Source organism: Mytilus trossulus, chromosome 6 (assembly GCF_036588685.1).
Source record: "Mytilus trossulus isolate FHL-02 chromosome 6, PNRI_Mtr1.1.1.hap1, whole genome shotgun sequence".
Lineage (NCBI taxonomy): Eukaryota > Metazoa > Mollusca > Bivalvia > Mytilida > Mytilidae > Mytilus > Mytilus trossulus.
The window spans coordinates 41,259,539-41,273,156 of record NC_086378.1 but is presented as its reverse complement, the minus strand read 5'-3'; the positions used below and the strand labels follow the sequence as shown (position 1 = coordinate 41,273,156).

Below are 13,618 nucleotides of genomic sequence, written 5' to 3'. Positions count from 1 at the left end.
CCCCAAGCGTTCAGGGTTAGACCTCTGCGGCCGTTTAAAGCTGCCCCCTGCAGAGCATCTGGTTGATGCAATAATTACCCATTTTTATTGAGCCTTTGATTTTTGCTTGCAGAGTTAGCTTACTTCTTAAAAGCTTTAGAAGGTCTGAGACCTGAATGCTTCATACTTTGTATATATATGCCTAATGTTGCAAAATTTCCGTCTGTCACATGTCAATTGTCCTTGACCTCATTTTCATGGTTCAGTGACTTCTTGAAAAAAAGTTAAGATTTTTATGCCCCAGCAGTAGTAAACATGGCATTAAGTTTTACCCTTATCTGTCTGTATGTCAGTACATCCAAAGTTGGTTTCCTCTTTCTAACTTTTATTTTTTTAAACCAAGAGTTATGAAACTTAAAAAAATGCTAATTACCACAAAACACAGATCAAGTTTGAATTTTGGTGGTGTCTGTGACTTTAACCTTTCTAGAGTTATACCCCTTTACAAATAGAAAAAATGATGAAAATTTTGTTTCTGTTCTCTAGCTTCAGTTTGCCTGAACCAAATGTTATCTAATCTGTTTGAATAAATGTTTAGTTCTGTCATATAAAAAAAGATGTGGTATGATTTTAATTGCCAATGAGACAACTCTTCTCGAAACCAAATGGCACAGAAATTAAGTACTACAATGTATATGTCATCTAACAGTCTTCAAAATGAGCAAAGTCCATACTGCATAGTCATTTATAAAAAGCCCTAATTGAAGTGAAACAATTCAAACGAGAAATCTAATGGCCTAATTAATATACCAAAAAATCAATGAATTTTTTTTTAACCAAGTGCACTGAATTACAATCTCCAGACTTCATGGACTTGGGACAGGCACATACATACATTTTTTTGATTGAGTTAAGTCTGCCAATTGATATTTTATCGTATGTTTTTCTATGTTGTGATGTTATGCTATTGTTACAGAAAAAGGGAGAAGGTTTGGGCCCATTAAAACGTTTAATCCCGCTGCAAATGTTTGCACCTGTCCTAAGTCAGGAATCTGATGTACAGTAGTTGTCGTTTGTTTATGTAATATATACGTGTTTCTCGTTTCTCGTTTTGTTTATATAGATTAGACCGTTGGTTTTCCCGTTTGAATGGTTTTACACTAGTAATTTTGGGGCCCTTTATAGCTTGTTGTTCGGTGTGAGCCAAGGCTCCGTGTTGAAGGCCGTACTTTAACCTATAATGGTTTAATTTTTAAATTGTTATTTGGATGGAGAGTTGTCTCATTGGCACTCACACCACATCTTCCTATATCTATAGAATGTGGCAATGTCTATTGCCAATAAAAATTCAAGATACATATAACCAAAATCATGTTTATTGTTATTATTGTATTTTACTTCCTTAAAAAATATACAAGCTTTGGACAACTAACTCCAGTTTTTGATTAAATAACCAACAATACATACAATTGGTATAATTTTGTGTTTTCATTTTGTACATGTTTTACCTAGCGATTACTCAAGTACCACTTGATAAATTCAATGGGAACTTGATTAGTAAATCTTCACAGAGTTGACACCCCTACTATATATATAACTCTCCTTTAATACCAAATGTAAAATTTTTCATGACCATTTTTGGCACATTGTGTACTTTAACCTATGCTTGGATGATGATTTGGATAAACTGTAACAATGATTGTAGCACAAAGGTTCATTTTAAAGGTTAATGAATTTAAAAAAATAAAAAAATACCTTCTTTTTTTCCATTTCAGACACCAGCAATTACCATAAACCTAAATCGAATTATAGACAAATCATTGGAACACAATGTAAAAGAGTCTAAAGTTTGGCAAGAGTTCCATTTGAATGATCACGGGAAAAAAAGATCATTTGTTTTACAGTTCCAGAAAGGACCTGAGTTTGATGAGTTTTATCAGAAACTTCAGAATGTCATCTTTACCCTGAATTCTTGTAGAGAAGGCAAAACAACAACAAATAAAAGTAGGTGCCGCCTGATTATTGTTGTTATTAGTTTGGTAGGGGGCTTACTTATGTAGTAATTGCGCCTTAAATTCATATAACATAAATTCAGTCCTTAATTTATTTTTACATTTTGTCGAGTAATTATATGAAACTTTGACGAACATGGTTGACTGAGTTACTAAGAAATATATATATATATATGTAGAGATTAAAAAAAAACGCAAAACAGAAAATACATGTAACAGGAAAATGAAAAAAAAAAAAGCAACGGATAGTCCCTAATGAAATGTACATTATTAATTGATAGGTATCATACAATTGATTAGAAATTTTGTCTGGTTGTTCACCTTACCCATGCAAGAATCTATTGGGATATCCTCCCAAGACCTTCCTGGGATTTCTTGGGATATCCCAGGACTTCCTGAAATGAAATTTCAAGACTTTTCAGGAAATCCTGTTCCTAAAAGCATAGGACCAATTGGGACATTTCAGGACTAGTAAACCTGAAATATCCCATGGTTGTCCTGATAAGTCCCAGGGTTTTCAGGACTTTTCAGGACTAGTAAACCTGAAATATCCCAGGATTGTCCTGAGAAGTCCCAGGTTTCAAAATCTTTTCAGGACTTGTTAACCTGTAAATTATTTGAATATTGTCCTGAGAACTCCTGGGATGTCCTAGGATATTTCAAGACATACCAAAAAATTAAAAAAAGCCATGGGGATAACATGGACTTTTATCCTTTACAAAATCTATGAAAAGACAGTATTTATTCTTCCCAATTTTTTTCTTTACAGCACATTTGATGGCATGTTCAAAATCAAATCACTCGTAATTTTTTTTATTTTCTATAGTACAGTCACTGTTTTGTTTATTGTTATCATCTTCATTTCTCTCCAATTTTCCAAAAAGCCCTCTTGTCTTGACAGTTTTAGCTGGTCACATAAATGTATCTTTGCCCTCACTATAGTTTTTTTAATAAATCAGAGCTGCTGCATGGTCTTTATCAGTAAATCTGAAACAAAACAAAAGTTTGATAAAAAAATATAAATACCAAATCTCATGCATTAGTATGTCAGATTTGTTTAAGTCAACATGCTTTTTTCTTTATTTAAATGAGTACATACATGTATATATTTTGTGCATAAATGTACCCTGTTAATTAGGACCAAGACATTTGATTCATTCATATATCATAGTCTTTAAAATATCTCCTGACAAATATTTTTAGCATTTTTTTTCCCTACTCAATCATATATTTTAAATTTTTAAAATTAAACATGTACTAGTATTCCTGAAGCATGTATCTTAATGAATAATGCAACTTATTTCAGAGATACTGCAGCAAACTGTTTGTGGTATATCTAAATGAGAGTTTTCTCACAGTTCTATGTTTAAGTTTTTTTTTATTATTATTAAAAGCATACCTATACTATTTAAATATTTTTTCATTAAATGTGATAACAATGTATTGCTAATTCCTTATGATGGTGATGAAAGTAAATCTTATGTAAACATTTTATAACTGTTTTCTTTACTCTTATGTACATATTCAAAATGGTGGAATCACTAATGTATTTGTACTTTGTACAAAATGCTTGTAATCATCAAATTAATGCTCCTTGAAATCAAACAGTCATGTCACCAGAAGAAAACATCTGCACTATTAATATAATGTTAAAATATAGAACTGTTGGAACTTAGTTAATTTCATTTTATATCTGCATTCATTTTGTGTTTAGGATATAAGACATCTTTGCTTGTTGTTCAAGTTCAAATTCTAATTGTGTCAGGGGTTATTCAAGGGAGTTAAATTTCGATTTTCTTTGAAATGTTTCCTGGTTGAATAAATTAAATTTATCTTGAATATTTGATATATATATATTATGAAAAAAAAAATCCATTTATTGTTTATTTACCATCTTAATGTTTAAAGTTATAATAGTAATTGCAGAAAATGTATAGTTTAGCCATATGTGATCCCCTGTATGTGACCTCACACTTCCTGTCCAGTGTCTACACTAAAATAAATGGAATCCAGATGGCACATTTATACATTTGATCCACTCTGGCTCACATGTCAAAGATAAAGAATTAAAGCATGAGAATTATTTGTGATATGTGAGTTTTGCATTTTCCAAAAGTGTGTCCTAACATTTTTCATAAGTATGATCATTATCTAAGTTTAACTGTGCTCAAACACTTCTTGGAACTTAAATAAATGGAATTGTAAATATACTTAAGTGGAATTCAAATTGCACAAAAAGACTATAAGTTTTGAAAAGAAATTCATATATTTGAAGTCTTGAAATATCCCAGTAATTCCTGTTAATAATCTAAAGTCCTAAGAGTTCTTGAAAAATCAGGATAAACTTGTTTTCATCAAATATTGCAAGTCCTGAAATATCCCAAAAATTCCTTAAACAAATTTAAAGTCTTGGAAATTCCTGAAATATCAGGACAACATATTTCAGGACTTCATGGGACTTCCTTGGACACTTGAATTTCAGGATTTACAAAATTACTAGTGCTGGGATTTTTCAGGATATCCCAGGATTTCCCATGATTAAGTGGCACTTTCATAAAAAAAAAGCCTGTAGCAAATGTTTCTATTGTTAAATATCTGAGCATAGTGTGTTGTGTTTGTTGTTTTCTTTTCTTAAAAAATATGAATGTAATTGTCCATTGTAGAGAATCTTAAAGTGATGTTGCATTTTCACTTAATTTGTACTCTTAACTTATCTTGTATACTAATCCTCAATAGATCAGAGTGTTGAAATTGAATGTTGATACTTGTTATAATTAAATGCGTGCATTTCATGGTCAATTAGTACTGGTGTTTGAAAGGTGAATGATTTACTGATGGTCCAAGACCACAATTCTCGTCCCTTGATTTTCCTTGTTCACGAATATAGTCCCTAGTGTTGACAATGGGATTGACACATGAAAACCAGTCAGATAGAAAGTCAGGATGCTATTAATGCATCAATATTGAAAAAGCTATAAAATGCCTAATTTAAATTTGGCTTTAAAATGCCAAAATTTGTCTTTTTTGCAGAAATTCTATAAAATAAAAGTTTAATTGAGTTTCATGCTATTTGACAAATTAAAACACCATCAAGTCATTTAGGGAAGTTTCAGATTCTATATTTACAGATGTCACCTCTTATTAGCGAGACCACAATTATTAGGTCTTTCCACTTTTCTGTGGAAAGACCTATTGTTTTTCTTCTGATTGTTTTTTTTTTCTTCTGCCTTATTAGCTCACCTGGCCCAAAGGGCCAAGTGAGCTTTTCTCATCACTTGGCGTCCGTCGTCCATCGTTGTCCGTTGTCGTCGTTGTTCGTCGTGGTTAACTCTTACAAAAATCTTCTCCTTTAAAACTACTGGGCCAAATTAAATCAAACTTGACCACAATCATCATTGAAGTATCTAGTTTAAAAAATGTGTGGCATGACCCGCCTAACCAACCAAGATGGCCACCATGGCTAAAAATAGAACATAGGGGTAAAACGCAGTTTTTGGCTTATAACTCAAAAACCAAAGCATTAAGAGCAAATCTGACGAGGTTAAATTGTTTATCAGGTCAAGGTCTATCTGCCCTGAAAATTTCAGATGAATCAGAGAAACCGTTGTTGGGTTGCTGCCCCTGAATTGGTAATTTTAAGGAAATTTTGCTGTTTTTGATTATTATCTTGAATATAATTATAGATAGAGATACACTGTAAACAGCAATAATGTTCAGCAAAGTAAGATCTACAAATAAGTCAACATGACCAAAATGGTCAATTGACCCCCTAAGGAGTTATTGTCTTGTATGGTCAATTTTAAACAATTTTTATAAAATTTGTAAATTTTTACTACCGGTGTCATATGGTATTTTGAACCCCATGGTAAAATGACCCCGGGGTCAAAATACCGCTATGGTAAATTGAACCCCCCCATGGTAAATTGAACCCCCCCCTGTATGGAAAATTGAACCCCCATGGTAAATTGAACCCCCCTGTTTTTTTCATTCTAGATGATTAATAAAACATTTAACATTATATAAAAGCTAATCAAATATTAAAAATCAATAATACAAAAAGGGGAGGTCAATTTTCAATGATTGGTTAAAAGAAAAATATTTGCTTGGTATAATCGCTCTGAAGTCTTATCCAACAAAATTTCATTCAAAAAACTTCTTATTAAAAGCATTAAAACCAAACAATGTAGATTGGACACTTTAATTCTTTCAAATTAAAAATATTTATATAGAATGGTAGACTTTTAAATTTTAATTCTCCATGGTAAAAAAGGGGGAGGGGGTCAAATTACCATGGCTCAGTTAATCTAAAAAGTAAAATTTTCAAAATATCTTTTCAAGCTAATAAAATAAATACATACTACTTATTGGAGTATAATAAATATCTAAAGGAGTTACAGTAGCAAGATATTTTAACATGAAAGGTCTTTAGATGTATAGTAGGGGGTTCAATATACCATGGTACAATAACATGGCTAAGTAAAATTTTCAAAATATCTTTCCCAGCATGTTAAATACATACAAACTACTTATTGGGGTATTAAAACTATAATAAGGAGTTAGAATAGCTTGGGTTTTTGAAATTCAAGGTCTATAGTAGGGGGTTCAATATACCATGGTAAGGGGGAGGGGTGAGGTCAAAATACCACAAAAATATTTTTTCTATAAAATATCTTCCAGCATGTTAAATGCATACAAACTACTTATTGAAGTATTTTTACTATGTTAAGGAGTTAGAATAGCTTGAATTTTTGAAAATCAAGGTCTATAGAAGGGGGTTCAATTTACTGCAGGGGGGTCAAAATACCCTGGAAATTATTTTTTTTCCTAATATCTTTTCCAGCATTTTAAATACATATAAACTACTTATTGGAGTATTATTTCTATGTTAAGGAGTCAGAATAGCAAGATTTTTTTAAATTAAGGTATATGGTAGGTGGTTCAATATACCGCAGGGGGGTCAAAATACCATGGAAATTATTTTTTTTCCTAATATCTTTTTAGCATTTTAAATACATATAAACTACTTGTTGGAGTATTATTACTATGTTAAGGAGTTAGAATAGCTAGAATTTTTTTAATTTAAGGTCTATAGTAGGGGTTCAATATACTGCAGGGGGGTCAAAATACCATGGTAATTAATATTTTTCAAAATATTTTTTCCAGGATGTTAAATGCATACAAACTACTTATTGAAGTATTATTACTATATTAAGGTGTTAGAATAGCTAGAATTTTTGAAATTTAAGGTCTATAGTAGGGGGTTCAATATACCACAGGGGGGTCAAAATACCATGAAAATATTCTTTTCTTCAAAATATTTTTTCCAGGATGTCAAATGCATACAAACTACTTATTGAAGTATTATTACTATATTAAGGTAACATTTTCCACAGAAACTACTGGGCCAAGTTTATTATAGATAGTGATAATTGTAAGCAGCAAGAATGTTCAGTAAAGTAAGATGTACAAACATATCACCATCACCAAAACACAATTTTGTCATGAATCCATCTGCTTCCTTTGTTTAATATTCATATAGACCAAGGTGAGCGACACAGGCTCTTTAGAGCCTCTAGTTTTTTTCTTGTGATAAATATTATTATTTGTTTCCCAATGTGTCGCTTAGATATTTGGTATATTATATCGAACAGTTTATGCGCCTTTGAAATTTACCCTGCGTAACCGAAACCTTTCTTTGTAGGAGTTTATCTCCCCAAACACTGTTTTCCTTGTGTCCACTACTCCTTTGCAACCGAAAAAGTTTACGACAAATTTATTTTATAAAATTGCTCGTTATATCTTTCGCATGATTTGTTGTATTTTGACTGAAGGGTATTGGACACTCCATATGAGAGTTTATTTCCCCTTATGCATATATAATATATGATATAGGTGATATGCATTTCTATCTTAAGTGATAGATACCTAGGATCTTTTGATTTGAGGTCCTTGGTCGCAAAAAATGAAAATTAGGTCAAGGTCATATTCTAAATTTTGACTAACTTATTTTTGCATTTTCTCCAACACTTTTAAGGATATATATACATAAAAGAACAAGTGTAAAATGTTTTCTTTATTGTAATAATGATATGTAACATTTGGTCTGAAACAATCCAATGACATCTTATAGGAGTTACTGTTCCTGAAATGTTTAATTATAAGTTTAATTGATTATTACTTCAACTTGGTTCATTTTAAAGCCATTTTTGCACTTTTTTCATGAAAAAGTACTCGGGAAGTATTATGGTACAATGTAAACAGTTGTCTGTCCGTCCGTCCGTCTGTCCGTCCGTCCATCGTCCACACTTCAGACATTATTTCAAAAACACTTTCACCAATTTCCATGAAACTTAAGTGAATTGTTTATATCTATTGACGTAAGCTCCCTTTCGTTTTTTAGCTCACCTGGCCTAAAAGGCCAAGTGAGCTTTTCTCATCACTTGGCGTCCGTTGTCTGTCATCCTTCGTCCGGCGTTAACTTTTACAAAAATCTTCTCCTCTGAAACTACTTAACCAATTCAAACCAAACTTCATCTGATTGATTCCTAGGGCATCTAGAATAAAGTATGTGTTTTAATTCCCATTTCATAAAAAAACATGGCCGCCATTGCTTAAAGTAGAACATAGGGGTACAATGCATTTTTTGGCTTATAACTCAAAAACCGAAGCATTTAGAGCAAATCTGACATGAGTTAAAATTGTTTATCAGGTCAAGATCTATCTGCCCTGAAATTTTCAGATGAATCAGACAAACTGTTGTTGGGTTGCAGTCCCTAAATTGGTAATTTTAAGAATATTTTGCTGTTTTTGGATATTATCTTTAATATTGTTATGGATAGAGATAAACTGTAAACAGCAAAAATGTTCAAAGCAATGAAGATTAACAAATAAGTCAACAGGACCAAAATGGTCAGTTGACCCCTTTAGGAGTTATTGCCCTTTATAGTCAATTTTTAACCAATTTTCGTAAATCTCCATGATCTTTTACAAAAATCTTCTCCTCTAAAACTACCGGGCCAAATAAATCCAAACTTGGCCACAATCATCATTGATGTATATAGTTTAAAAATTGTGTTTGTGACCGGGGAAAATCAACCAAATTGGCTGCTACGGCTAAAAATAGAACATAGGGGTAAAATTGGCTTATACCTCAAAAACCAAAGCATTTAGAGCAAATTTGACAGGCGTAAAATTGTTTATCTGGTCATGATCTATTTGCCCTGAAATTTTTAGATGAATCGGACAATTCGTTGTTAGGTTGCTGCCCTTAAATTGGTCATTTTAAGGAAATTTTGCTGTTTTGGGTTATTATCTTGAATATTATTATAGATAGAGATAAACTGTAAACAGCAATAATGTACAGCAATTTCAGACTCAAAAATTAGTCAAAATGACCAAAATGGTCAATTGACCCCCTAAGAAGTTATTGTCCTTTATAATCAATTCTTAACAATTTTCATAAAATTTGTAAAAATTTACTAACATTTTCCACTGAAACTACACGACAAGTTCATTATAGATAGAGATAATTGTAAGCACCCGTCCCTAGGATTTTCATGGCATTCCATGGAATTTCCATGGCAAAATTGTTGCCATGAAAACGATGGAGTATTGAAACGAGCTTTTTCATGGTTTTCATGAATTCCATGGCATCGAAAAAAAGACTGACAGGGATTGTATACTCAGTATTTCCATCGTTGCCATTAAATCATAAAAGGATGGAAAGCATGGCATCGATGGCAAATTGCCATGATTTCCATGGAAAGTATTGCATCAATGGCAGGTTGGCATGGCCTCTATGAAAAGTATGGCATCTATGGCAGTTTGCCATGAAAATGATGGCAACAATTTCAGATTGCCATGGAAAGTGTGGCATCTATGGCATTTCCCGGATATTCACTCACAAATGGACATGCAGACCTGCAATATTACCTTGTATAGTTCTGTATAGTTTAATAACATATTCTTGTCCTTTGTCCTTTTCAAAATAGGACACCGGGAAAGAAAATATCTGCAGGAGTTCTCATCAGATTGAATTAACCTGATTACTTTCAAAATAAAGCTTCACCGTTTAAATTTCATTGCCATACATTGCTAGCAAAATAGATCAAAAAAATAAAAACTATTAAAATTAGACTATGTTTTAATGTAAAGTTAAACATTTTGGAAATGTTCAAAGTTCATTATTGCTGTATGTGGTCTATCTTGTCTTGTGTTTCTTACTTGGCTTCGGCAGATGGTTGATGACCTGGTGGACAACTTTCCATTTCTTTTGTATGATGCCTAAAAAAAAGTTACCATATATATATTAATTTTTATTCTGAAAAATATCATATAAATACTAGTGAAATAAAACAAGTAGGTGGGGTTTTCCTTCATTTTGACATATTGACTTGATGAGTTTTTCTCATTGTTGAAGGCTGTATGGTGTACTTTAGTTGTTAATGTCTGTGTCATTTTGGTTTTTGATAGTTGTCTCATTGGCAATCATACCACATCTTCTTTTTTATATTGAATTTACTATTTTTACCATATATCATTCAATATACAACAGAAACATCTAAAACTCGAAATCATAAAATTAAAGTATGAAAAATAAGATGTTAAGTATGTTTTAAAGAGTAATTATATTTTTAGAAAAAAATCCTTGTAAAATCAAGGGCAGATAATTAAAATGAATTTACTATGACCTGTTTTGGAGATTTTTTCAATAAAATAAGACCTGTTGACTGTTACCCCCAATTTTCAAAGATATATATCATGTTTATGTAAAAATTAATATTACAGATGATTTTACATTTTTTCTATTTTTTTCCAAAATGTTTTGAAAGTCCAATATGTGCAAAAATTACTTAAAAAGCATTCATAAGAATTTCTTTCATATAAAACTACTTACTCCAAGTCTGATTGAATGTGTCCATTCTTCAGTCCTATCAGAAAACATTTTTCTTTTGTTTCACCAGGCACTTCTGAAATATTAAACATATAACAATTAAAAAATAAGAAATATTACAATTAAACAAAATAATTATAACATATGTAGTGTATAAGTTATTCTTTACTGTGATTAGTATGTGTCTTTTATTTTACTTTAACATCATAGGCCCATATTTACATGTAGGTTACAATACACCATTAGATTTTATGGGTGCAGCCATTTTATGAGTATAACATGGTATTCAGAATTAAGAGTATGGCTAATCCTGATTGGTCGATATGTGCGCTGTAATTTTTTATTTTTACAGACTTCGTGCACTCTGCTGTATACAAAAGGCAAAATAAAAATTATTCCGTAGCCCTAAAGGCACTGAGATGACTTTTCAACGCTAGGACAAGACACATATTTTTAAGGGCAAAATTGATAGGCATGGGAGATAAGTACAAAATACGCTAAGAAAAGCAATGCGAACCTATATTTTTGGGACCAAAAAATACTGTCCGAATAACTTTTCTTTCATTCTAGCAAGGTTTCGTTAAAAAAATCAACTTTCTAAAGTCTGTATCTTGAAAAAGGCTACCATTGTCGCCTATGGGGAAATTAATTGTTTATTTCAATCTGTATGTCTTGCCATTTTTAAAATCTTAAATTTGATCCATAATCATGATAATTGAGTACATATGTACTAATTTTAAAAGATAATACTTTTTGATTTTTCAGAATAGATGTCTATATATAATTATTACAGTCATACTACAGATCTCCAATTTTGCCAAAACTACTATCGAATAATATCTATAAAAGAGATTGTCTTAAAGATATAAGTCTTGTCATAATACAACAGTAATTATATATGTACATCACAGTACATGATGTAATTATGCAAAAATTGCATAGTCTTTTATAGTTATTCTCTTGATCCTACATGGTACTTATATATGTCACAATTTATTTGAAGGAAATAGCAGTTTCATAATATTCCAAAAGGTTGAAATACTTATTCATAATTTGTACTTACCAGAAGATTTAATCCAATATATATGAAAACATCAATCTTCACAAATCCAATAGTCATATGTCATCAGAATAATACATCTGCACTTTTAATGTTAATAGAATACTTTGGCTCTTTTTAGGCCACAACTCTACATCCATGGTAAAATTCATATTTTGGTCAAGATGTCAGATGAATAAGACATCTTTTCTTGTAATGTCTGCAAGTTCAAATTTTGAATCTGACCAGTGTTGGGGTTGTTTGGGGAGTTGTTTGATTCCTTGAAATGTTTCCCTAATCATACTATTAATTACATAAATCTTAAATATTTGATATATATAATAATAAATAAAAAATATTCACCAATTTTTATCTATTATTTTTATATTTTGGACTGTAGAAATTAAAGAGAAATGTACAAAGCCATATGGTCTCCTTCATTGGGCCCCAACTCTTGTCAATGAATGTGTACATATCATTTCCTGTCCATTTCACAGATACACAAATGGAAACACATGGGGAACCTACATAACATTTCTATCACTAATTGTTAAGAAAGAGACTGCATGGAAATAATATTTGTGTATTATCCACACTGTATCATGATTATAACTTAAAGTCATAAGAAACCTCAAGTCAAAAAAAATTAATGCATATGTTTTTTATAACTCAATGGATAGTTTTCATTATAAAACTTATGTACATATACTTTTTCTGAAGAAAATTCTTTAATTTATTCATATTTAGAAGAAGTTTACTTTATTTGAATTGCTTCCTTCCAGCAAGCTATTCCCCGGACATATTTTCCGTATGCAAGGTGACCTCAGTGTGACCCATCTCGTAAAAATCCGGTGACCACAATACGCATGGATGTGCTTAAAATAAACTATTATCTGTATTTACATGTTAAACACGTGCTCAATTTCCATGCTTTATTGTTTATTTTTTGTCAATTGTTGACAAACAGGTGACAATCGTTAAACTTCGGCTTCAAAACACGAACTTTAATTACCTGCCATATTTTCACAACAACACTGACCGATTGAAAAAAAAAATTAAGATTATTCGAAATTTACACGAAAAAAATGATAAATTCGAGTACAGAAGACTAAGTTTATGATGTTTGTATGTGTTGGTTCAAGAATTGGAAGAACATTATTTTTCACTGGTCACTCGTTTCTCATGACTTTAATTAAAAAGAGATACACTTAATAATTAATTGTACTTGAAAATAAATTAATTTAACCTGCATTTCCAAGTTGGAAAATTAAAAAATAACTTATTGTCTCAATTACTGTTAGTGAAATAAGTATATATATTCTAGTCACTTTTTATTTGTTTAAATGTATATAAATAGCAACACATAACATAAAGTTATAAATTACCTAACAATGCTATCACATTTTATATTCAATTGAATTTAATATGTAATCTTTAAGACTCTTCAAATATGTGTTGGATTTCAGGGTGGTACAAATACTGGCTTTATGGCACAAATAATCATGCACACTCTCATCAGTATTGATATATTTTTCATTTGAAAAAAAAATTAAAGGAACAATTCTGCCTTATTAGTTAGAATTTTTTTTTAAGTACAATTCCCGCCTGATAAATTTGAACAAATTCCTTTAATTCCAATTTCCTCTTAAGAAATTTGAACAAATAAACTAAGTCCAGCATTCCTTTTATGACATA

At 31.0% G+C, this 13,618-nt stretch overlaps 1 protein-coding gene and 1 long non-coding RNA gene across 3 annotated transcripts in view; one reads left to right on the top strand and one right to left on the bottom strand.

The window, feature by feature from the left end:
* LOC134721349 (ranBP-type and C3HC4-type zinc finger-containing protein 1-like) overlaps positions 1 to 13,618 on the top strand; it is a 244,662-nt gene that overhangs the window by 39,137 nt on the left and 191,907 nt on the right. For both annotated transcript variants that reach the window (XM_063584289.1, XM_063584290.1), the window contains exon 2: positions 1,755 to 1,983. In XM_063584289.1, the coding sequence (XP_063440359.1) occupies positions 1,755 to 1,983 (229 nt within the window). The remainder of the gene's footprint in view (positions 1 to 1,754; positions 1,984 to 13,618) is intronic.
* Positions 10,117 to 12,179, bottom strand: LOC134723429 (uncharacterized). Its single transcript, XR_010108059.1, has 3 exons — positions 11,948 to 12,179; positions 10,888 to 10,960; positions 10,117 to 10,274 (listed from the first exon to the last, which is right to left on the bottom strand). It is a non-coding gene; the product is annotated as an uncharacterized LOC134723429 (long non-coding RNA).